The following is a 27,436-nucleotide window of genomic DNA, read 5'->3' on the forward strand; positions in this document are numbered from 1 at the left end:
ACTTCAGTGCTTGGAGGTTGTGCAAGGGGATCTGATTCCTTAGTGAGCAGGGGTTGTGCAAGGGGGTCTGGTTCTTTGGTGCCCAGGGGTGGTGCAGGAGGGCCTGGTGACACGCAGAAATATTCTGTTCTTTCTAGGAAAGAATGCACGATCTATAGGTATACAAAGAAAGGCTAATCAATGATATGGGCTAAGGGTACTTGTTAAAGCTTAGACACTACTAAGTTGGCCAGAGGGCCCCAGGCAGCTTCAGGTACAGGGCCAAAATAATTTCCATTCAATCCAGAACAAGGCAGGATTGCCCATATATTTCATGCTTATTCAATACTGCTTTCTAGATTCTGGTTTCTAGAAATAACCTGTATAAATAGTGGGAAAAAAGAGACAAGATTATCTCTATCTTTAGTTATGGATTTATGCGTAAAAACACAAAATAATCTGTTTTTTTTTTTTAAAGATTTTATTTATTTGAGAGAGAGAGAGTGAGAGAGAGAAGGAGCAGGGGGAGGGGCAGAGGAAGAGGGAGAAGCAGACTCTCTGCTGAGCAGAGAGCCCGATGTGGGGCTTGATGTGGGGCTCAATCCCCGAGACTCCAGGATCATGACCTGAGCTAAAGGCAGATGCTTAACTGACTGAGCCACCCAGGTGACCCGAAATATTCTGTTTTAAAACTTAGTATTAGGGACGCCTGAGTGGCTCAGTCGGTTAAGTGGCTGCCTTCACTCAGGTCATGATCCCAGCGTCCTGGGATCAAGTCCCGCATCAGGCTCCTTGCTACGCGGGGAGCCTGCTTTCTCCCTCTGCCTGCTGCTCCCCCTGCTTGCGCTTGCTCTCTGTCTCTCCCCCTCTCTCTGACAAATAAATAAATAAAATCTTAAAAAAAATAAAACTTAGTATTAAATTAACTTAATTTTCTCAGGTACATTCATCACAACACCCCCCCCCCTCAACACACACACACATCCAATCCCCTCCACACACAAGCTTCATGTAGAAATAAAAATGGGAAAAACTTCCATTCTCAATAGTGAAAAGAAAGTTCAAAAAATTAGAAATAAATATAACAAGAAATGGATAAGATACACATAAAGAAATCTTATGAAATGCAATGAAACAAGATCTGAACAAATGGAAATAATTACTGGATGAGAAGATTTATGTAAAGAAAGAAAAACCAGTCCTCCCAAGATTAACATATAAATGTAAAACAATAACTAAATGATTTCAAAATTTACATAAGGAATAAATGCCAGAGATCAGCCAAGAATTTATTGAAACAAACAAACAAAAATGAAGAGAGACTTGTCTTCCCAATAGTGAAGCAAGATGACCGTGAAACCAGACTGTCTAAGATTGAGTCAAGGTGTAAGCTCTCTGTGCATAAGTTTGTTTTTTCATTGTAACAGAGGATGAGAGTAGCACCATTTTGTAGAGTATCTCTAGGGTAAATAATTTAATAGAGGAAACATTAGTCATCCCTATTACTGTTGTAAACAGATATTAAAAATTACAAAACTATTGCAATCAAAACAATATATTAACCATCCATCTGGAGGAACACAAAGTTGCACCTCCATGTCACACTGCATACCAAAACATATACTGTTATAAAGATTTCAAACTATAAGAAAATTAGGAAAATATTTTTATAACCTAGAGTTTGGATACACATTTATTCATTTACTTTAAAAGACATTATTTGTCAGAGAAAGAGAGCTCATAAGCAGGGGAAGTGGCAGACAGAGGGAGAAGGAGGCTCTCCACTGAGCAAGGAGTCTGATGCGGGACTGGATCCCAGGACCCTGGGATCATGACTTGAGCCCAAGGCAGACGCTTAACTGACTGAGCCACCCAGGCATCCCTGGACACACTTTTAAAAGCACAATAATTTATCCAGAAACTATAAATGACAAATTTGACTACACAAATATTAAATATTTTGTATGACTTAAGATTCCATAAGGTTAAATCAAAAGCATAAAAAAGCATTTGATAAAGTTCAACACATTTTTCACAATAAAATCTCTTCCCAATCCAAGGATAAAAATTAATTTCTTTTACCTGTTAAGGTCATTGACACCCCCTCCACTACAAATATCATAATTAATGGAGAAAGTTTAGAACCATTGTTTTATTATTATTATTACTATTATTATTACTACTATTATTTAGAGAGGAAGAGAGAGAATCCCAAGCAGGCTCCACACCTAGCACAGAGCTAGGCTTGGGGCTCGATCCCACAACCTGAGATCATGACCTGAGCTGAAATCAAGAGTTGGAGGCTTAACCAGCTGAGCCACCCACGTGCCCCTAGAATCATTGCTTTGTACATCAAGAGCAAGACAAGGATGCCTACTAATCACTGCTATTATTCAACATAATATTAGAAATTCTGATCAACACTGTAAGAAAAATTAAATTAGATACAATTATTGGCAGAAAAGAAAAATATATTAAAATAGACTATTGTTTATAGCTATTTACACCATTTACATAAAAAATCCAAGAAAATCAGCAAATTATTAGAACTAATCTTTGTCAAGGTTACTAGATTCATGATCGATACCAAAAATACCATTATTCTATTAATCATATAAATAATCAGCGTGAAATGCATATATACACATACATATATGAAGCATCCAGGAATGACTCTAACCAAAATTGCAAAAAGCAAACATGTGAAGCACATTTTAAGAAAAACGAACGAAGGGAAGGATATAACATTTCACAGATTGGCAGGCTTGCCATTACAAATATGGTTGGTCATGGTATTGGGCTGTAGATGCAAGCGGAAAGAAAAAAAATATGATTCTGCAGGGACAAAGCCCCGCCTCCAAGTGGGTATGAATCCGAGTCAAGCCACGCCTCTGGCCTGGTCCGCCAATGTGTTCAACCAGGTTCTCAGTGAGGGAACGCAGATTTTCTGCTCTCCAAGAGGTAAGCAGTGGGCCACACCCCTTCTTTCCCCAAGATGAGAAGCGGAAGCCTGCGTTCCTGGGACACAGCCGTCGTAGCCGAATTCCCCACCACATCAGAGGGCCAAGTCGACTAAATTGGCTTCTGGTCTGGCCCAGCTGATCTTGGACCAAAGCAGGGTGGGGGGCCTGCATGGCCGTGGTAGGCACAGGGTCAACGTGTGAATCTGGTCTCCGATGACAGGCGTGGCTTCTGGCGATTAACTGGCCTTTGACGGGAAGAAAAGCACGCTACTTGTGCTCAGTTCTGCAGAGGTGTGGTCCGCGCATCCCTGCTCCCCTGCAGATGTGGGCACGTTCTGGTGAGAACTGGAGAGACTCCATCAACAGATGAATGGATAAAGAAGATGTGGTGTATATATATACAATGGAATATTATGCAGCCATTATAAAAAAACGAAATCTTGCCATTTGCAACAAGGTGGATGGAACTAGAGGGTATTATGCTAAGCGAAATAAGTCAATCAGAGAAAGACAAGTATCATATGATCTCATGGATATGAAGAATTTGAGAAACAAGACAGAGGATCATAGGGGAAGGGAGGAAAAATGAAACAAGCTGAAACCAGAGAGGGAGACAAACCGTAAGAGACTCTTAATCTCAGGAAACAAACTGAGGGTTGCTGGAGTGGAGGGGGGTGGGAAGGATGGGGTGGCTGGGTGATGGACATTGGGGAGGGTATGTGCTATGGTGAACGCTGTGAATTGTGCAAGACTGATGAATCACAGACCTGTACCTCTGAAACAAATAATACATTATATGTTAAAAAAAAAAGGATAGTAAGAAGGGAAAAATGAAGGGGGGGAAATCGGAGGGGGAGATGAACCATGAGAGACTATGGACTCTGAGAAACAAACTGAGGGTTTTAGAGGGAGGGGGGTGGGGGGATTGGTTAGCTCGGTGATGGGTATTAAGGAGGGCACATACTGAATGGAGCACTGGGTGTTATAGGCAAAGAATGAATCATGGAATGCTACATCAAAAACTAATGATGTAATGTATGGTGACTAACATAACATAATAAAATTAAAAAAAAAAAAAGAACTGGACAGACTATCCCTGGGGAACCCCTGATCCCTTCTGTTTTATTTTTAAGAGAGAGAGAGAATGAGTGAGCGAGGGGAGTGTCAGAGGGAGAGTCTTTTTAAAACAATTTTTTTTCTAAGATTTTATTTATTTGAGAGAGCACGAGTGGGGGAAGTGCAGAGGGATAAGCAGACTCCACGCTGAGTGGGGAGCCCATCCTGGGGCTTGACCCAGGACTCTGAGATCATGACCTGAGCCGAAGTCAGAGGCTTAACCCACTGAGCCACCCAGGCGCCCAGCCGCTAATCCCCACTTGTGTGAGAGGAGTTAAATCTCTAACATTTCATCTGGCTTTCCCTTCCCAGCGTCACTATGAAGAGAGGCTGGTTTCTTTGGAAAAATAATGTTGTTTCTGGAAGTCAGAATTTATTTCATTGTAAAATGGTTTTGTTTGGGAGCAAATGGATTCCCCCCTGTCTCCCTCTGGCCAACTTTTTAATTCGAAAAATTTCAAACGTTGAAAGAATGTATATACTGTCAACCTGGAGACATCAATTGTTAAATCTTTACCAATTCCTATTATACTTTTTCCCCCCTGCTGAACTTGAACTGAATCAAGTAGAAGACATATGTCAGACCCCTAAATGCTTTCATATGCATCTCCTAGAAATATGGGTAGTCTTCTATTTAACCATAATGTTGTTATTCCACCTAGAAAAATAAAAAATAGTTATGCCATTTAATATACAGTCTAATATACTCAATCCAATAAACAGTCTCCCAGAGCTGGTTATTTATTTATTTATTTATTTATTTATTTTGTTTTGTTTTGTTTTATTTTTTTCTTTTTCTTTTTTTTATTTTATTTTATTATGTTATGTTAGTCACCATACAATACATCATTGGTTTTTGATGTGGTGATCCACGATCCATTGTTTTCGTATAACACCCAGTGCTCCATGCAGTATGTGCCCTCCTTAACACCCATCACCAGGCTAACCCATCCCCCCACCCCCCTCCCCTCTAAAACCCTGTTTGTTTCTCAGAGTCCATAGTCTCTCATGGTTCATCTCTCCCTCCAATTCCCCCCGCCCATTTTTCCCTTCCTTCTCCTAATGTCCTCCATGCTATTCCTTATGTTCCACAAATAAGTGAAACCATATGATAATTGACTTTCTCTGCTTGACTTATTTCACTTAGCATAATCTCCTCCAGTCCCATCCATGTTGATGTAAAAGTTGGGTATTCATTCTTTCTGACGGCTGAGTGATATTCCATTGTATATATGGACCACATCTTCTTTATCCATTCATCTGTTGAAGGGCATCTCGGCTCTTGCCACAGTTTGGCTATTGCGGACATTGCTGCTAGGAACATTGGGGTGCATAGGGCCCTTCTTTTCACTACATCTGTGTCTTTGGGGTAAATACCCAGGAGTGCAATTGTTGATATGCAATGGAAAAAAGACAGTCTCTTCAATAAATGGTGCTGGGAAAATTGGACAGCCACATGCAGAAGAATGAAACTAGACCATTCTCTAACACCATACACAAAGATAAACTCAAAATGGATAAAAGACCTCAATGTGAGACAGGAATCCATCAAAATCCTAGAGGAGAACATAGGCAGTAACCTCTTTGACATCTTTCAAGATACATCTCCAAAAGCTAGTGAAACAAAAGCAAAAATGAACTTTTGGGACTTCATCAAGGTAAAAAGCTTCTGCACAGCAAAGGAAACAGTCAACAAAACAAAGAGGCAACCCACAGAATGGGAGAAGGTATTTTCAAATGACACTACAGATAAAGGGCTGGTATCCAAGATCTATAAAGAACTTCTCAAACTCAACACCCAAAAAACAAATAATCAAGTCAAAAAATGGGCAGAAAATATGAAAGACACTTCTCTGAAGAAGACATACAAATGGCTTACAGACACATGGTTATTTATTTAACCCAAGGTTCAGTCAGGGTTTACACATTTACATTGGTTGTTACTGTGTCTATATACTCTTTTAATCTAGAACACTACTCCTGACTTTTTTTTTTTTGCCTTTATGACATTATTTTAAAGAATCCATGTCAATTTCATGTGGGATGTTGCACATTATGGATGTTTCATTGTTTTCTCATGGTTTCTTTTAGCTTGTTTTTCATTTCCTGTATTTTGGAGTTCCTGTAAATTGGAAGTTAGGTCTAGAGTAGTGGTTCTCAATGAAGGTGATTTTGTTCCTGGGGAACATTTGGCAATATGTGGAGATGTTTTGGGCTGTCATAACTGGGAGTGCTTCTGGCATTTAGTGTGTAGAGGTCAGGGAGTGGCTAAACATTCTCCAATGCACAGGACCCCTGCCCCAGTACTTGGCTGGCTCTGTGTGTCAACAGTGCTGAAGTTGAGAAACCATGACTTAGAGCAGTACTATTTGTGATGATGGAAATGTTCTATATCTGCACTGTTCAATATAGTAGTCTTGAGCCACATGTGACTCTTCAGTACTTCAAATATGGCTAGTGTGACTAAGAAACTGAGTTTTCAATTTTGATTGATTTAAATTTAAATAGTCACATTTGGCTAGTGGCTAGCTTATTGGACAGTATGGGTTTACAGGTTTAATTAGATTCAGGGTGAACATCTTTTCGAGATAGCAAAAAAGGAACAAAGGAACTACAAAACAGCCAGAAAACTATTGATAAGATGGCATTAGTAAGTCCTTACCAATTTATACTTTAAATGTAAATGATTAAATTCTTCAATTGAAAGGCAAAAAGTGGCTGAATGGATAAAAAAAAGGGCCCAAGTGTATGCTGCCTACACAAAACTCACCTCAACTTTAAGGACATATATTGAGTCAAAGTTAAAGAAAGAAAAAAGATATTCCATGCAAATGGAAACCAAAAGATTGCAGAAGTAGTTATACTTATATCACTAAAAATAGACTTTAAGTCAGCAACTGTAACAAGAGACAAAAATGTCATTATATAAAGATAAAAGAGTCAATTCATCAAGAGAATTTAACAATTGCAAATATGTATGCACCCAACATCAGAGCATCTAAATATATTAGGCAAATAGTAATAGATATATGAAAGGAAAAATAGGCAACAAAGTAATATCCTATTTTCTACAATGCATAGATCATCCAGACAGAAAGCCAATAAGCAAACACTGGGCCTGAAATATACTTTAGATCAAATGGACCTAACAGACATACAGAACATTTTATCCAACAGCAACAGGATACATATTCTTCTCAAGCACACATGGAACATTCTCCAGGACAGATCATGTTAGGTCACAAAAGAAGTCTTAGCAAATTCAAGAGGACTTTAGTTATACCAAGTATCTTTTCTGACCCCAATGGTACAAAACTAGAAATTACCAGAAGGAAAGCTGGAAAATTCACAAATATGTGGAAATTGGACAACACATTCCTGAACAACCAGTGAGTCCATGAAGTAAACAATAGGGAAGCAAAAAAAATCTTTTTATGTAATCAATATATGTTTATTGTAAAAAACAAAGACAAGCAAAAGAGAGAAATAACCCAAAATTCCATGGAGTACATAAAACCACTATTAATCATTTTCCTATACACATATTTTATAATAAAATAAGGTCATATGATGATGTATTGTAATTTGCTTTTCAAACTTAACCAACTTCCCATATATTTAAATATTTTATGACATCGTTATAGTAGTAGCATTGTATTTCTTCACATGAAAAAGCTGTATTTTAGCTAATGCCTTGTTGTTAGAAACTTGCTTCTCATCTTTCTTGCTATTGTTACAATACTATAGTGAATATCCTTGTAGTTAAATTTTTTACACATCTATTGTATCTTTCCCATAAGATAAATACCTAAAAAGTGCCACTGCTGAGCTGAAGATATTCACAGTTTAGGATTTTCTTATTTGAATTGCCTCCAAAAAATAGATTTATACTGCAACCAGAAGTATAACCTGGTAATAACAAACCCTAGCATTACTGTATATAAAAAATATATTTTTAAATATTTTTAATTATTTATTTGACAGAGAGAGTACAAGCAGGGGGAGCAACAGAGGGAGAGGGAGAAGGAGGCTCTCCACTGAGCAGGGAGCCCAATGCAGAGCTTGATCCCAGGACCCCAGGATCATGACCTGAGCCAAAGACAGATGCTTAACCAACCGAGCCACCCAGGTGCCCCTAAAAAATATTTTGAAACAAAAATGAAAACACAGCCTGCCAAAACTTATGGGATGAAGCAAATGCGGGGATAAGAGGGAATTTTATAACAATGAATGCCTACATTAAGAAAAAAAGAAAGATCTCAAATCAACAATCTAACTTTACATCTCAAGGTACCATGTAAAGAAGAACAAACTAAGCCCAAAGTTAGTGGAAGGAAGGAGATAACAAAAATCAGAGCAGACATAAATGAAATAAAGAATAGGAAAACAATAGAAAAGACCAATGAAACTAAGAGGTTTTTTTTAAGATAAACAAAATTGACAAGTCTTCAGCAAGACTAAGAAAAAGGATTCAAATAAATAAAATAATAAATGAAAGAGGTGACATTACAAGTGACATCACAGAAATACAAAGGGCTGGAAAAGATTAATATGAACAATTATATGCCAACAAATTGGACAACCTAGAAGAAAAGGTTAAATTCTTAGAAATATACAACCTACCAAGACTGAATCATGAAGAAATAGAAATTGTGACCAGACCAGTAATGAATGAACAAATTGAACCAAGAAGCAAACACCTCCCAGCAAAGAAAAGCCCAGGACCAGATGGTTTCACAGGTGAATTCTACCAATCATTTAAAGAATTAGGGGTGCCTGGCTGGCTCAATTGGTAGAGCATGCAACACTTGATCCAGGGTTGTGAGTTCAAGCCCCACATTGGGCAAATTTATGTACAAAAATAAAGAATTAACACCAGTCCTCAAACTTCCAAAAAAATTGAAGAAGGGAGAACACTTTCAAGTTCTTGTTATGAGGCCAGCATTTTCCCTATACCAGCCAAACAAAACACAGTAGCAAAGGTCAAAGTTCAATCACAGCAGCAGGCAATGGTGTCTTCCAGTGTAGTGTATCCAGTTAGTAAGCCAACAGCAGTCTAGTGGCATTTCTTTCTCATTTGAGGCCAAACAATCCTGCTCAGTGTCCAGATGTTTTAATCATATTGCCTTGAAGGGTGAGGTATGGTGAAGCCAGATGCAGACTGAGAGAGTAACAGAAAGAGTTTTAAACTTATGTTTTATTCACAGTTCACTGGGGGAAACACAGTACTCCATACAGGGCCACTTAATGTAAATATTGGGGTTGGTCACAAGGCAGAGGAAGGGAATGGAACTGTGGGCAAACACCTTTATTGTGTTTTCCATGAGAAGGAAGTGAAGTCATCTTGGCCCCTCTGGCTAAACTAGTAGTCTTTAAACTTTAGTAAGCATCCTTAGCCCATGTATTTGATTAACTAATCTTTGTATATCTATAGATCATGCATTCTTTCCTAGAAAAGAACAGAGCACTTATGCTCGTCATAAAACAGAAACCAGACCCCCTTGTACAACCTTCAAGCACCAAGATAATGTCTGTAGCTGGTACCATTGAATCTGCATGTAATCAAGAAATGTTATGGACCACGACACTCTTTTTACTGATTAACTGCCATAAACACCTTTAAAAAACTCCTGGGCTAGGCAGAAACATTGGAGTTGGCCTTTGGACAAGAGTCTGCCTTCTTCCCAGGTGGCCAACCTTCTAAATAAAGCTCATATTCCTTTCCAGTCAAAACTCATCTCTTGAATATTAGCCTTTCAAGCGACAGGCAGCCAAACTTGGGTTTTGAAATAGAATAAGCAAGGCTGAATAAGCAGGCATAATATCAGCCAGCTGTATTTGAAAGTGGTTCTTCCATGAAATTTATATTAACTATGTTAGAGATTATGGCTTGGGGCTATCTAAAGTCTCCAGATGTTTTTGGGTTAGCCAGGGTTTACTTGGGAACAGCTAACAGCTAATAACCATTTTGTAGCTGTTAAAGCATCAGTATACAGAAATTAAAAGCATGTTAAAACATATTGGCATGGGCGCCTGGGTGGCTCAGTCGTTAAGCGTCTGCCTTCGGCTCAGGTCATGATCCCAGGGTCCTGGGATCGAGTCCCACATCGGGCTCCCTGCTCGGCAGGAAGCCCGCTTCTCCCTCTCCCACTCCCCCTGCTTGTGTTCCTGCTCTCGCTGTCTCTCTCTGTCAAATAAATAAATAAAATCTTTAAAAAAAAAAAAAAAAACAAACACATATTGGCATGAAGATAGACATAGAGACCAATGCAATAGAATTGAGAAGTCAGAATATACCCATGCACCTATGGCAAATGGATTTTTTTTGTAGTTTCAAGTTTTTATTCAAATTCCAATTAACATATAGTATAATATTAGTTTCAAGAGTAGAATTCAGTGATTCATCACATACATACAACACCCAATGCTCATTGCAAGTGCCCTCCTTAATACCCATCACCCATTTAACCCATCCCCCCCAACTTCCCTCAAGCAACCATCAGTTTGTTCTCTATAGCTAAGAGTCTGTTTATGGTTTGCCTCTCCCTCCCCCCCCCATGTTCATCTGTTTCATTTGGTATTTGTCTTTCTCTGGCTGACTTATTTCACTTATTAGCATAATACACTCTAGCTCCATCCATGTTGTTGCAAATGACAGGCTTTTGTTCTTTTGATGGCTGAGTAATATTCCACTATATGTAGTTTCTTTTTGATGGCTGACTAATATTCCACGATGTCAGTAGGGCATCATCACTTGTTTTTCCAGTGTTGTCTCAGATAATAACGTGTTTGTTTTTCCATATAAATGTTAGTATCAATTTGCCTAGCTCCATTTTATTTTACTTAATTTTTTTAAAGATTTATGTAGGGGGGCGCCTGGGTGGCTCAGTCGTTAGGCGTCTGCCTTCGGCTCGGGTCATGATCCCAGGGTCCTGGGATCGAGCCCCACGTCCGGCTCCTGGCTCAGCGGGGAACCTGCTTCTCCCTCTCCCTCTGCCTCTCCCCCTGCTCATGCTCTCTCTATCTCTGTGTCTCGAATGAATAAATAAAATCTTTAAAAAAAAAAAAAAAGAAGATTTATGTAGGGATGCCTGGGTGGCTCAGTCATTAAGCATCTGCCTTTGGCTCAGGTCATGATCCCAGGGTCCTGGGATCGAGTCCTGCATTGGGTTCCTTGCTCAGTGGGGAGCCTGCTTCTCCCTCCCCCTCTGCCTGCCACTCCCCCTGCTTGTACTCTCTCTCTCTGACAAATAAATAAAGAAAATAAAGATTTATGCATTTATTTTAGAGAGAGAGGGTGCATAAGTGGAGGGAGGGGCAGAGAGAGAGGGAGAGAGAGAATCCTCAAGCAGACTCCCCACTGAACACGAAGACTGATGCAGGGCTTGATCCCATGACCCTGAGATCATGACCTGAGCCAAAATCAAGAGTTGGCCACTCAACCGACTAAGCCACCAGGTGCCCCTACCTAACTCTATTTAAAAAAGCTAGTTGGTATTTTTATTAGGACTATCTTACATTTCTGAATTAACCTGGGGAGAATGGATATCTTTATGATGTTAAGCCATTTTATCAAAGAACAAGCAATGTTTTTTCTTTTGTTCAAGTCTATTTGTGTCTTTCAGAGTATTTTAAAAGTTCATTAAGTGAGTTTTATACATTGCTTGTTAAGTTTAATCCAAAGGTTTTTTTTTTCTATTATAAATGAGGTTTTCTCTACTGGTTATTGGTTGAGTAAATAAATGAAGGCTTTTGATTTCTAGATGGCAATTACCTATCCTGCTAACTTACTACATTCTTTATTGCTTACCATTAATTAATTTTACCATTAATTCTCTAGAGCTTTCCATGTACAATATCATATCATCCGTAAAAAGAGATGGTTTTACTTTTTTTGCAATTCCTATGTTTTTTACTAGTTTCTCTTATCTAACTGCATTAACCAATACCACCAGTACACACCCAGACACACATGTATACACACACACACATATAGATATATAGGCAATCATATATATATATATATTTTTTTAGATTTTATTTATTTATTTGACAGAGAGAAACACAGCGAGAGAGGGAACACAAGCAGGGGGAGTGGGAGAGGGAGAAGCAGGCTCCCCACTGAGCAGGGAGCCCAACGCGGGGCTCGATCCCAGGACCCTGGGATCATGACAGGAGCAGAAGGCAGACTCTTAACGACTGAGCCACCCAGGCGCCCCTATAGGCAATCATATTTTTTTGAAAAGGTTTTATTTACTTATTTAGAGAGAGTGAGAGCACGTGAGCAGGGGGAAGGGCAGAAGAGGGAGAGAGAGAATCTCAAGCAGACTCCAGGTGGAGCATGGAGCCCAATGCAGGACTTGATCCCACAACCCCGAGATTGTGACCTGAGCTGAAATCTAGAGCCAGACACTTAGCCAACTGAGCCACCCAGGCGCCCCGATATAGGCAATCATCTTAAGAAAATATTCATCAATTTCTATTTTTTAAGTGCTTTTATCAATACGGGTGTTGACTTTTGTTAAAGGCGTCATCAGCATCTATGAAGATGATAATCATATGACTTGTTTTCTTAAATGTGTTGATATGGTATATTATTTAAAGATTCCCTAATAACTAAGCAAACCTTGAATTTCTAGAGTAAATTCCACATGCTCAAGTTTATTATTTTCTTAATGTGTTTTCATATTCTTTTTTTAAATTTAATTTTGTAATGTTATGTTAGTCACCACGCAATACATCATTAGTTTTTTTTAAAGATTTTATTTATTTATTTGACAGAGAGAGACACAGCTTGAGAGGGAAAACAAGCAGGGGGAGTGGGAGAGCGAGAAGCAGGCTTCCGGCAGAGCAGGGAGCCCGATGCAGGGGCTCGATCCCAGGGCACTGGGATCGCAACCTGAGCTGAAGGCAGACGCTTAACAACTGAGCCACCCAGGTGTCCCCATCATTAGTTTTTGATGTAGTGATCCACGATTCATTGTTTTCATATTACACCCAGTGCTCCACGCAGATTTATTCATTTATTAGAGAGAAAGAGTGGGGCAGACGGAGAAGGAGAGAGAATCTTAAGCAGACTCCCAGCTGAGCCCAGAGCCCGATGTGGGGCTTGATCTCATGACCCTGAGATCACAACCTAAGTGGAAACCAAGAATCAGATGCTTAACTGATTGCACCACTCAGGCACCCCTGTGGTTTCATATTCTTTTGCTAATATTTAACATAGCTCATTTGAATCAATATTCACAAGTAATATGGCTTTGTAATTTTCTATTTTTGTATTCGATCAGGTTTTATATGAATGTTATCTTGCTTCATAAAAGGAATTAGGAAGTTTTTCTGCATTCTCATTGCTCTTAAACAACTTAAGGAGTACTACAAATATCTGAACTTTGAAGGTATAATTCTCCTAACTAAAACACCTGCGCTCACATTTATGGTCCAATGATGCTTGGTGAGGGTGCCAAAACAATTCAGTAGGGGAACAAATAGTCTTTTCAACAAATGGTGCTGGGACAACTGGATATCCATACAACAAAGAATGAAGCTGGATATCTACCTCACACCATATTTGAAAATTACTCAAAATGGATCAAAGAACTAAATGTAAGAGTTAAAAGCATAAAACTCTTAGAAGAAAACATAGTGGTAAATCTTTAGTGACCTTGGATTTGACAGTGGTTTCTTAAATTTCACACCCAAAGCATAAGCAACCAAAGAAAAAAATAGACAAGTTGAAACTTCATCAAAATAAAATTGTTTTGTACTTCAGAGGATATGATAAAGAAGTGAAAAGACAACCTATTTAATGGGAGATACTATTTGGAAATTCTATATCTGAAAAGGGGCTGACAACTTGAATATATAAAGAACTCTTAGAGTCCAATAATAAAATGGTTAATAACACAACTAAAACATAGTCAAGGATTTGAATGGACATTTCTCCTAATAAGACATACAAATGGCCAATAAGCACATGCAAAAATACTCAATACCCACTAGTCACCAGGGAAATTAAAATGAAAACTACAATGAAATACTACTTCCCATCAACCAGGATGGGTATAATATTAAAAAAAAACACACACAAAAACAAACAACACTAAATGTTGGACAGGATGAGAAATTGGAACCCTCATATATTGTAGGTGAGATTGTAAAGTGGTGCAGCCACTTTGGGAAAATAGGTAGTTCCTCTAAAGCTTAAACATAGTGTTACAATATGACCCAGCAGTTTCTGTCCCAGGCATTTATCTAGAAGAAATGAAAACATGTCCACATAAAAACTTGTATGACAGTATTTCATGGCCAAAGAGTGAAAACAACCCACATGTCCACCAACTGATAGGAATATTATTCATCAATTAAAAAGAATAAAATACTAGGGCATCTGGCTGGCTCAGTCAGAAGAGCATGCAACTCTTGATCTCAGAGTCATGAGTTTGAGCCCACATTGGGTGCAGATTACTTAAATAAATAATAAAAAAAGAATAAAATACTGATAAATGCTACAAAATAGATTAACCTTGAAAAGTTTACGCTATGTGAAAGGAAACCAGTCACAAAAGACCACACAGTATTTTTCAAAACTTATATGAAATTATCAGAATAGGTAAATCTATAGAGACAGTAAATAGATTAGTAGCAGCTTAGGGTTGGGATGGGATGGGGTGTTGGGGGTGGTGAAATTGTTCTAAAACTGATTGTGGTAATGGTTTCACAACTCTGTGAGTATAATAACCACTGAATGAATGTATACTTTAAATGGATGAATTGTATGTGAATTACGTTCCAATAAAGCTGTTACCACCCCCACTCAGCCAAAACCCAATCCATCTGGGCTTGATGCTCTTTTGTAGTGTTAAGTTCCTATATAACTTTCTATGTTGGTTTGCAATGATATTCTATTTCTAGGTTTTCTGTCTGTTTTTTAGCTTGATATGTATTACTGTCTCATTTTTCAGGATATAAACGTTTAAGAATATGAATTTTCCTCTGATCGCTGTTCAAAAAACATCCCATATTATTTATAATAATCAAAAAAGGGGAAGTAACCCAATGTCCATCAACTAATGAATGGATAAATTGTGACACACCCATACAGTGGAATATTATTTAGTAAGAAAAAAAATGAAGTACTGGTACATGCTACAACATGGGTGACCTTGAAAACGTTATGTAAGTCAAAGAAGCCAGACAAAGAAGACCGCATATTGTAATATTTTGTTTACATGAAATGTGAGAATAGGCAAATTCCTAGAGACAAAAAGTAGTTCTTTTTTTTTTTTTTTAAGATTTTGTTTATTTATTTGCGAGAGAATGAGATAGAGAGAGCATGAGAAGAGGGAGGGTCAGAGGGAGAAGCAGACTCCCTGCTGAGCAGGGAGCCCGATGAGGGACTCGATCCCGGGACTCCAGGATCATGACCTAAGCCGAAGGCAGTGGCTTAACCAACTGAGCCACCCAGGCGCCCCAAAAGTAGATTAGTTGTTGCCTTGGGCTTGGGGTGATGTGGGTATTATAGCTAAGAGGGTACTGGGTTTCCTTTTGTGATTATGAAAATGTACCAAAATTGTGGTGATGGATACACAGCTCCGACTATACTAAAAGCCACTGTATGGTACATTTTAAACGGGTTGATTATGTGCTATGAGAATTCTATCTCAAACAAGACTAAAGGTCTAAAAAGAGGACTGAATGCGCTAGGAGTTCCTTTTGTGGACTAGCAGGATTATCTTCATAAACATGCATAGCGCTACGTGGAGCTGACCCAACACGGAGAAAGACTTGTAGAAAGGCACTTGGTGAGCTTCCTTGGCCCGGAACCCGGAGGCAAACCCCGCCCACCGCGTCTGTCCCTCTTCCAACTCGGTCCCCTGCGCTCCTCTCGGCTCTCCGGCCCGGTCGCCGTGGACAGCCTGCTCTGGAACCAGGTCCCACCGCCTCCCCCGGCGTCTGGAAGAAGAGGCCGCCACCCGTAACCCGACCCGGATGCTCCTGAGGCTCCGCCCCTTACGCTGACCTCGTGTCTGAAACCGGAAGCGGAAGTGCTCGGCGGATAACATCTCACTTCCCGCTCCGCCCTGCGTGGGAGGTAAGTTTTCCGCTCTGTTGGCCGCCTGCGGGGCGCTCAGCGCCGGGGGTTTCGAACTTCCTGGGCTGGTTGGGAATCGCGGCGCTTCCTCCCCGCCAGTCGACCGCGCCCGAGGGACTGCGGCCGCCCCGGTCCCTCCGAGAGCCTCTGTCGGCTCCGCCAGCGCGGGTGGGGGTCGTGGCCATGGCTCGGGGTCCCCGGGGGAGGCAGGGCCTTTTCTCCGTCCGGTGTGCGCCTCTCTTCAAAAGCTGCCACAACAAACACTGTGCCCTTTCTCCAGGGGAGAAACGTGTACGCAGTGGTGGAAAACGGCCGCAGTACCCTCTTCTCACTGACCCGGCGACTGCGGGCGTTCTGGTGAGCACTGGACGGAACTGCTCTGGCTGTGGGCACCCGTTATGGAAGTTTGATGTATTATTCAGGTTACCTTGTTGCACATTGACCATTTGTTAGTATTCTGCATGCGTAGTGGACCTCTTTCTACACCTCTCCGTGTGTATAGTTAAATGTTTATGATAAGCTCTTTGAAGGTAAGGAGATGAAAATAATTTGCAGGCATGATATTCGACCTTTAGTACTTGGTTAATTGCCTCACATGTAACAACAAAGGAGTTGTGTGATAACTCCTACAAATTAATACCCAGAGTGAAAAATGAGCAAGAGGTTTGGATAGGCTCTTCAATAAAAGAAAAAATGCAAATGGACAACAAATAAATGAAAAAGTGCTTCATTAGCAACCAGAGATTTGGAAATAAAAACCAGAGTGTATACTACTGCGCACACTAAATGTCTAAAAGTAAAACTAAAAAGAGTGACAGTGCCGGGGCGCCTGGGTGGCTCAATCGTTAAGCGTCTGCCTTCGGCTCAGGTCCTGATCCCAGGGTCCTGGGATCGAGCCCCGCATCGGGCTCCCTGCTCCGCGGGAAGCCTGCTTCTCCCTCTCCCACTCCCCCTGCTGTGTTCCCTCTCTCACTGTCTCTCTGTCAAATAAATAAATAAAATCTTAAAAAAAAAAAAAAAGTGACAGTGCCAAGTGTTTTAAAGTGTATCGACTAACTTACACACCAGTAACACACACACATGTCCACCAGTCGAACATAAACAGTATTTGTAACATCATTTTTTTCCTTTTTTTGAAGATTTTATTTATCAGAGAGGGAGACAGAGCGAGCCCAAGCAGGGGGAGCAGCAAGCAGAGGGAGAAGCAGGCTTCCCGCTGAGCAAGGAGACTGATGCGGGACTCAGTCCCAGGACCCTGGGATCATGACCTGAGCCAAAGGTGGACGCTTAACTGACTGAGCCACCCAGGCATCCTTATTTGTAACATCATTATTTGAAATATCCCTAAATTGGAAATAACCCAAAGTGGATCAAGGGACAGGTGGATGAATTGTGGCATATATTTTTTGTGGCATACTCTTTAGTAAAAGGAAGGAGCACAGATGCAACTTAGATGAACGTCACAAACATAATGTCTAATGAAAGAAGCCAGACATAAAAGAATGCATGCTGTTTGATACTCTTTAAAATTCGAAAACAGGCAGAACACTCTAAAGTGTCAGGATAGTGGTTGCAGTTGGGAGGCATGGAGTGAGTGATTTGGAAAAGAGACAAGGACTATGTCTGAGATGCTGGATTTGGATATATTCTATTTCTCAACCTGAATGATGGTTATAAGGGGCTGTTCATTTCTTAATTCCTCATTGAGATTTTTATTCATGATTGCCTCCCTTAGTTGTAAGTATGCTGTAATTTAATAAAAGAAGTTCGAGAAATGGATCTAAGCATTCTACTTCATAAGGTTGAGCAAGAAATACAGAAGTAGAAGAAAATGTACTGAATGAATAAAAATAAAACTAATGATGGAAAAAAGTAATAAGAAAAGGTGAAAAGATGCATGATATATTTGTATACTAGTCTTTGTGGTTAACTGTGAGATAATATGGAAAGCCTTCGGTTTCAACATAAAAAAAAAACCTGGGACACCTGGGTTGCTCAGTCGGTTAAGCCTCTGCCTTCAGCTCAGGTCATGATCCAGGGGTCCTGGGATTAAGTCCCGAATTGGGCTCCTTGCTCGCAGGGAGCCCCCTTCTCTCTCTGCCTGCCACCCCTCCTGCTTGTGCTCTCTCTCTCTTTGACAAATAAATAAATAATATCTTTTTTAAAAAACAAAAAACCCAGTGACATGATTCAGAAGCTGTTGGAGTGGCTAACATAAGTGTATTTTGAGTTTTTGTAAAATTATGGTATTTCAAGTTTGGATGTCTTTGGGTCAAACTTTGGACACTTTTTAAGTGAGGTATAAATTATCACAGTCCTCTGAAGTGATTATTTCCCTATTCTGTCTTTATCCTACCTTTAACTAGCCTTGTTTCTGTATCAGGAATATATTTGTATATGTGCAGTACTCCTTATACTTTAATGGGATTGATTCTTTAACTATACTGCTCATCACCAACTGATAATTATCTGTTTATTACCGGCATTGCCCGATTGAACTGTGAGATCCCTAAGAACTGTTCCCTCCTCTTTGCCCAGTACCTGGCCTGGCAGAAGGAAGGCCCTTACTAAATATTTGCTGACTGAATGAAGGAGTAAGAGACAGAAGGAGGCAAAGGTTCTAAATCCAACCAAGTTCCAGCAGGGCGTGCTCAGAAGGACTTCTCATTTCATAAAATCTTGTGTATTTCTCATTTCTATTATGCCTAGCAGAGGATGTGGACTGAATTCTGGTCATCTGAGGAATAACAACCACCACAGGAGATAAGGCTTTTGCCATACCAACATGTGTCTGCCTGGCTTACCTTTCCTAACGGGTGATTTGAGACAGTTATTAATACTGTGTGAACCTACATTTTCTCAGTTATTAAATGACAGTTATTAATACCCAATTTGGAGGGTTGTTAGGGCAACTAAAGGAGTTTATATTTGTAGAGCTACTAACAGTGCTCAGTAAATAGAGGTTGGTATTAATATTTGCATGGTAGGATATTTGACAGTTTTTAATGGCTGTCACATGTTTTATCTGCACAGAGATGGCTAAAGAGTGATGTTTGATGATTGAGGAAAAATGTCTATTGCTTAATGATGGATATTGTGAACCGGTTACCCAGACACTCCAGTAGTCAAAGAGAAATTGAGATCAACCTCTTAATTTAAACTCAAAAGCTTCTCTGAAGTGGTCTTCTGAGCAAGAAATGGAATATTTTGGAAATTCTCACTATCAGATTCACAGGATGGCAGCCCTTGATGTGAATCAGGTGTGTGGTGAGTCCTTGTTGATGCTTCTTTTCATATAGTTCCATCACAAATGGCAGATCCAGTGCTCAGTGCTCAGGGGCTGAGTGATCATGCAGTAGACCATAGAAGAGCGACTGAAATGAGCAGAGCATGTACAAGTCAGGCTCCTGGGATTTGGGAGGCAGGAAGGTGTGTGTGCTTTTTGAGGGGGTAACATGTTCATGAATTCTGTTGTGTCAATAGCTCTGTCTCTCTGTACTGTAATTTGTGTAACTCTAAATTGGAATATTTAACCTGTGCCTCATGGGTAGCAAGATCCAGAAAACCATTTTCTTGCTACAGGTAACTGAGAGCACTTTGCCCGTTTATGGAATTAGTGTGTTTGTGGTATGTTCTGTGCCTGGTGTGGAATAGCTTATAGGCATGTGATTATTGGAACTGGATTGGCTTCAGAGTTCATGGCATTCTTCTCTCTGAGGTCATCTTTCTTGGGACCCTTACTGTCTTCATGAGGGGAAAATTGAGGAGGCAAGGATGGTGGCTGGGTTACTGATGAATTCTTCTCAGGTAAGTGGAGAGTTGACCTTTCTGCAGAATGTCAGGCTTATTTGTTGGGTAGTCATTTCTCCTTGTAATGTCCCCAGGCTTCTTATAGCAATTAATGACTCTGCTTAAGGAATGAGTCTCAGGTCAATTTCTCCAGGACTCATGCCATCTCAGAATATATAGGGATTACACTAATCCTCAAGATTATATGATTCTTTTATCTCAATATTCATTAATTCTTTCTGATCCTCAGTCATGCTTGTTGGCTTATCGTTTTGTTGAGTGGTATGATAGATACCGAGGAATGATACGAAGGTATCTAATCTCATGGAATGTGTGTGTTACTGTGGAAATAATTCACCTGTTAGAAGATTTTACAATGTTTGCACTGTGTTCAGTGCTAACTACAGCCTATAAGTAGAGGAGGAATAAAGCATGAATAGCCCACAGTCAAGTTGTGATAACATAAATGTAGTCACGTGTCAGTGATGCTGGTAAGTCCATGTGACTGGCTGTGATCACCAGGCAGCATCTGAACCTAGAGAGGAGAAGAGGTCTGGGCCCAGGAGTACCATAGGCTTCTGGTCTACCTTCCTCAGTCCCTCATGCATCTTCCTGAGAACCTCAAAGAAGATGGTGGTTAACTGAAGCCAGCATGTATTTGATGGTTTAGCACTTAGTGACCTTCGAGGATGTGGCTGTGAACTTTACCCAGGAGGAGTGGACTTTGTTGGATCAAACACAGAGAGATCTCTACAGAGATGTGATGCTGGAGAACTACCAGAATCTCATTATACTAGGTAAGGCTGGAATCATTTCTTCATGAATGTTATGAATGTTATGAAATGAATGTTTCTTAAGTATCTTTGCTGTCAAATGGGAATAGTGTGGTAAACAAGACAGACGTAATCCCTGGCCTCAGGGGCCTTACTATCTAGAGGATTCCCTGTGAAAATGAAGATCTGTCTAAATAAATGACTTTATTCCTTTTAGGGACTGAAAACCTTAGGATTTTAAATGTGTGTAGAGGCTGGACATGATTTTCAGGTCTTAGAGCTCTCTAGTCATTTGAGGACACAGAAAGAATGTACTTACATTTTTGTTCCTTTTAGAATAGTTTTATTGCATCGATTTAAAATTTTGTGTGATTATTTTGCTGTTTGTAAAGTGAGACTTCACTGTCTACAGAAACCCTGAAGCTAAAGTGTTGGTTCCTATCCAAAGAGCCGCGTTTCATGTCTTGCAAGGTCCACTTTATATATTTTTCCTGTAAGCAGGATACGAATCATGCAAACCTGATCTCAACTCTTCAATGGGAGGAGCAGAAGAGCTGAGGACAGGAGGGAGAGGAATTCTGCAGGGTAAGTTCATGCCTGGGAAAGGTGCCATACATTTGGAAATGCCACTTGGCAGACTTTCAAAGGTATACTCTTTTTCTGAGAAGGCTGAAGTCATTCGGTTTCTGAGTTTGCTTAGGAACCTTCAACTCTCTTTACCTTTAAATTTCCATTGATTGCAACCTTTCCTGTTCTCCCAGAAAGATCCGTCTGACTCAATTGAAAATTTCATTACTTGCAGATAGCTCATTTTACAGTACTTTCTATCTTGTTTTCCTGATTCTATCAGTGTTTTTTTGTTTATGGTCAGCCTTAGTTTTCCAGAGTATTAAGCCTTGTACATTGCCTACAATTTCAGCACCATACCCTTTATCATTGCCAAACTCCTAACAAGCCAAACTCCTAACAAGCCAAACTGTGTGTGGTCCAATTTCCCTTTTGTTTCAACCTTTTATCTTATTTCATGCATATTTAGACATAAGTATGTGCCATATATATTTTTTTAGAGATAAAATACACAAAAATTAACCATTTTAGTGGGTATGATTCATTGGTATTGAGTACATTCAGTGTTGTGCAACCATCACCTCTTTTTAGTTCCAAAATATTTTCATCACTTGAAAAGGAAACCCTGTAACCATTAAGCAGTCAGCCTCCCTACCACTAATCTACTTTCTAATCTACAGGTTTGCCTATTCTGTACATATCAAATAGAATCATATAAAATTCAGTTTCATGACTATAACTTATTACCTAGAAATAGAATTGTGAGGGCATATGGTCATTTTATGTTTAACTTGTTAAGGATTACCAAACTATTTTACACAGAAGCTGTACCATATTATATTCCCTCTAGCAGTCTAGAAGTTACTCCACATCCTTGCCATCACTTCTTTCTTCCTTCCTCCCTCCCCCCTTTCTTTTTTTTTTTTTCTTTTTTCTTTTTTCTTTTTAATAGTAACCATCCTAGCAGGTATGAAGTGGTATTTTACTGTGGTTTTGATTTGCATTTCCCTAAAACAAATGATGTTGGACATCTTTTGTGTGCTTGTTGACCATTTCCATGTCTTTGGAGAAATGCTGATTCAAGTTCTTTGCCCATTTTTTACATTGGGTTGTTTGTTTCGTTGTTGTTGAAGCATAGGCGTTCTTTCTGTACTCTAATAGTGGACCCGTATCACATGGATGATTTGCAAATATTTTCTCCCATTTTTGGGGTTATCCTTTTGCTTTTTTGATAGTGTTCTTTGATGTACATTTTTAATTGCAGTGGGGTCCAGTTTATCTTTGTTTTCTTTGGTGCTTTTGATGTCATATCTAAGAATAGATAGATTGGACACCGTCAAATCCAATGTTCTGAAGGCTTACACCCTTGTTTTCTTCTAAGAGTTTTTATAGGTTTAGCTTTTACACTGGGTTTTTGATCCGTTTTGAGTGAATTTGTGTATATGGTGTGAAGTAGGGGTCCCATTTGATTCTACTGCATAGAAGTATCCAGTTATCCTAGCACTGTGTGTTGAAGAGACCGTTCTTTCCCCCATTGGATGGTCATGGCATGCTTGTTGAGAATATATTGATTCTAGATGTATGGGGTTTTTTTCTGGATTCTCTTTTCTGTTCAGGTACATGTCTATCCTTTTGCCTATACTACACATTTCTGATATTGTACTTTTTGGCTCCAGAATTTTTTTAAAAAGATTTTATTTATTTATTTGACAGAGAGAGAGAGAGAGCGAGCAAAAGCACGGGGAGTGGCAGGGGGAGAGGGAGAAGCAGGCTCCCCGCTGAGCAGGGAGCCTGATGCGGGGCTCGATCCTAGGACCCTGGGATCATGACGTGGGCCACCCAGCTGCCCCTTGGCTCCAGAATTTATTTGGTTCTTTTTTGTAATTTCTGTCTCTTATTTGACAATCTCTTAAGTGAAACATAATTCTTCTAGTTTCCTTTAATTCTTTGTCTATGGTTTCTGTTAGCTTTTTGGGTGTGTTGAAACAGATTGATTTAAACTTACTAGTAAGTCCAATGCTTTGGCCTTCAGGAACAATTTGTATTAATTTTTTTATTGTTCTATTGCATACCTCATATGTTTTAGTTGGGAATGTAAATTTTAGATACCATAATGTGGCAGTTTGAAAATCTGATTCACCCCCTCCCTGGGTTTGTTGTTGCTGCTTGTTGTGTATTGTTGGTGTTTGTTTAGTGGCTTTTATAAATTGTTTTTGTATGTTCTGCCTTCTTTTTAGTGCAGTCCCTGAAACCTGTGTTCTATTAGTTTAGTGGTCACCTTAGAGTGACAGAAATTCCTTAAATACTGGAGCCAAGAAAAGAAAACTAAAATATTCTTTTAGTTTTTGTTGACTGGCTGTGTGTTGGGCCACTCCTTCAGTGTTTAGCTAGACCATCTACAACTCTTCCTTAGCCTTCCATTCCTGGCTGAAGGTCAGCCAGAGGTGAAAGTTTTGAGTCCTCTCCGGCCTTTCTCAGCATGCATCCAGCCCCCAGTGTGCTTGTGGACTTCTTGATTCCCTGGTAAACACTCGAGCTTTTATTTACGCACATATCAACATTCCCAGTCTGTTCCTTCTAAGGCTTTTCAGGCTGTCTTTCATTTGTCCCAAAGGCTTTTCCTTTCCTTGGACTGCTGTGGGCAACACTTTGCCTTTAGACACTTTCATCAGTAGTTGTCTGAGATGCTGCCTTGCTCCTGGGAACTCTCTGAGTTGGGTGAGATAAAGGCACATGCTTGCAGCGGTGATACTCGAGGAAGCTGCCAGGCAGATGGAAACACAATGGCAGTTCTTCAGCAAAGTCCATAGTGCTCCTTTCAGCACTTGTAACTTGCTCAGGGATGCATCCTGTTGTCTACATGGCTGCCGGTGATCTGGAGAGGGGGGATGGTAGGTGGGTAATTAAAATGCCTCAGCACTCTCTTGGTGAACTATAGTTGCTTCTTTCTTCCATAAGTGTTCCCTTGGTGGTTGTAAGTTTTTGACTAGGTTCTAAAGTTCTGTAATAGTTGATTTTGATAGTTTTTGTAAGCTTGTTAGTTGTTTTCTGATGGGAAGGAGTCCTGGAGTTCCCTACTTCACCATATTTTGTGGTGTCATTCTCTGTGCCATATGCTTTTAAACAATTTTAGCCCAGGATTTTTCTCCAAAACTAAATTTTTCCACTTTTTTTCAGAATTGGATTTGCAGCTCAAAACCAAAGGTTCCACATCCCTTCAAGATATTTCTTTGGAAAAAACATCAAATGGAATACAATTGGTAAGATCTCCAAAAGTAATCCCTTTCTTCCACACCTGGACCAGAAGTACAAAATCCATGTGAATTATATGAAATAAATGTCACTTACCCAAAGAAAGCACAATCTGTGAAGAGATTCTTTGAATATCAAGAATTTGAGGAGCACTCTAAACCTACTTCAAACCCGTTTCTCCTCAGAGATCCACATAAATATAACTCAGATGTCCAGTTTTTGATGCACTGGGATTTAGTCAGAATAATTTAGGTTTTAAATGACTTAGTATGAATAATTACCAGAAGATACTCTGTGAAAGTAGAATATAATTCAGGGCCCTAGCCTCAGAGTCTGTTTGTTCAACTTAACTCAAAAACAGGGCAGGAACTCTGTACACTTAAATGGAAATGGAAAAAACACTTCAATTATGATGATGTTTCCAATGCATAAAAGTTGTGATGAGGGAGAAATTCTGTTATAGTGCGTGTGGAAAAGTCTTTAGTTATCACTTAAACCTTAATCAACAGGAGAGAAGCAATGCTGGAGGGAAGCGATATGGCTCTCACCTGTATGGAAGAGCATTTAGTGGGCACTTATTTATACTCACAGTAGACAGAAAACTTCTAAGGGTAATCAGAATGGGAAAGCCTTTAAAAAGAACTTTATTTGTACTTTGCTCAAGGAAATCCCTGTTGGGGAGAAAACTTCTGAGAGTGTTCAACATGATAAAGCCTTTTGTCAGCTTTCAAATCTTACTGGGCACAAGAAAACTCAGACACGAGGGAAAGTGTGTGAATGCAAAGACTGTCAGAGAACTTCTGTTGATCAGTCATCCCTTAAGATACACATGAGACACCACACTGGAGAAGAACCATATGAATGTAAAGAATGTGGGAAAGCCTTCCCTCATTCCTCATACCTTACAGATCATAGACGAATTCACAGTGGAAAAAAGCCCTATGTATGCATGGAATGTGGGAAAGCCTTTACTCGATCGACAGGACTTATTTTACACATGCGAATTCACACTGGAGAAAAACCATATGAATGTAAGGAATGTGGCAAAGCTTTTATTCACTCTTCATACCTTACAAAACATGTAAGAATTCACAGTGGAGAAAAGCCATATTTATGTAAGGAGTGTGGGAAAACGTTCACTCGTTCCTCAGGACTTGTCTTACACGTGCGAACACACACTGGAGAGAAACCCTATGTATGTAAGGAATGTGGGAAAGCCTTTAATAATTCTTCAATGCTCAATCAGCATGTAAGGACACACACTGGAGAGAAGCCATATGAATGCAAGCAATGTGGGAAAGCTTTCACTCAGTCTTCAGGCCTTACCACACATTTAAGAACTCACACTGGAGAGAAGGCCTATGCATGTAAAGAATGTGGGAAAGCTTTTGCTCGTTCTACAAATCTTAATATGCACATGCGAACGCATACTGGAGAAAAGCCCTACAAATGTAAAGAATGTGAGAAAGCCTTTAGATACTCCACATGCCTTAATATTCACATGCGAACTCACACTGGAGAGAAACCATATGAATGTAAGGAATGTGGGAAAACCTTCGCTCAATCTTCGGCACTTGCTAAACATTTAAGAACTAAGGCATGTGAAAAAACCTGTAAGTGTTCTTCAGACCTTAGTATTCACATCTAAACTCATCTGGATAAAGTACCTTATGAAAGTAAAGAATGTGTGAGAAATCTTTACTCATTTTTCATCCTTACATGATAGGAACTTTCTGGGGCAGAATTCCCATTCATATAAGGTATATGGGAGGGCAGTAATTGTTCCTACTTTACAGAATGTGTAAGAACTCACACTTGAGAGAACCTTCCAGTTATAAGGTATGTGGAAGAGCCTTTTTGTTACTGCTCTAAACATTAATTTTACATATCTAAAATTACTGTGAAAGTCAGGGGTGCCTGGCTGGCTCAGTTGGTAGAGCCGGTGACTCTGATCTCAGGGTTGTGAGTTCGAGCCCCACTTTGGGCATAGAGATTACTTACAGATAAATAAGAAACTACTGTAAAAGTGATGTGAAGGTAAGAATGAGATACAGCCTTAAAATACGACCACATGCTTTGATAGCACGTGATAACTCATACTAGGGATAGATCATTTGTATGTAAGGAATGTGGTAAAACCTTCGTGCCAAGGCCTTAATATCCACATGAGACTTCATACTGGTATAAAACCCTACAAATGTCAAGGATCCAGGAAGACCTACAGTTGTTTCTTATATCTTTTAAGAACTCAACATTTAAAAAAACAGTGGAGAGATTTCTGTGGGAAAGCTTCGGGAAATCTTTTAGAAATTCTTGATTGCTTCATGTGCAAGGAGACTCATGAATGTAAGAAATGTTGAAAATTGTTCAGGTGTTAATGGGTAAGTCACAACACGCAGTGAAGAAAAACCTTATGATGGTAAGATATATGGGAAAACATAGCCCCGTATGTTAACATTCTTTGGTAATCTCACAGAGGCAGAAAATGTTATGAATATTAGAAATAATGGGTATGCCTTTATGTGTGTATGTTTGTATGTGTTTATTTTTTGGCTTTTGACCCTTAGTAAAAATAATCCACACTGGAGAGAAATAGTGGTTGTAGGGTACATGGGAAATGGTGTATCCATCTTATACATCTTACTCTACATGTGAAAACCCACCCTGGAAAGAAGCTGAATGAATGTAAAAATGTGGGTATGATTTTTGGTAAATACACATCCCTTAAGAGACACAAAATACTCACTGAAAGAATGAAGTATGAATGAGAGGAATTTGGGGAAGTTTTCAGGTATTGCTCTTCACTTACTGTACACAAGAGAATTCTTCCTGGAGGTCATATTGAAATAAATGACATAAATGCAATTGCCTTTCTGTGTGTTTCCTTCTCAAGGAAAGCAGCT

The 27,436-nt window shown here is 39.6% G+C and overlaps 1 protein-coding gene across 1 annotated transcript; it reads left to right on the forward strand.

Annotated features, from left to right (window-relative positions):
- Positions 1-16,162: 16,162 nt before the first annotated feature.
- Positions 16,163-27,398, forward strand: ZNF846 (zinc finger protein 846). The gene is given in 8 exon segments (XM_078055875.1): positions 16,163-16,509; positions 19,186-19,419; positions 19,871-19,959; positions 20,612-20,738; positions 21,216-21,299; positions 24,459-24,541; positions 25,043-25,112; positions 25,115-27,398. Coding segments are annotated over 7 exon segments (1,590 nt in total). The 5' UTR covers positions 16,163-16,509; positions 19,186-19,349; the 3' UTR covers positions 26,182-27,398.
- The last annotated feature ends 38 nt before the right edge of the window (positions 27,399-27,436 follow it).

Source organism: Halichoerus grypus, chromosome 1 (assembly GCF_964656455.1).
Source record: "Halichoerus grypus chromosome 1, mHalGry1.hap1.1, whole genome shotgun sequence".
Taxonomy (NCBI): Eukaryota; Metazoa; Chordata; class Mammalia; order Carnivora; family Phocidae; genus Halichoerus; species Halichoerus grypus.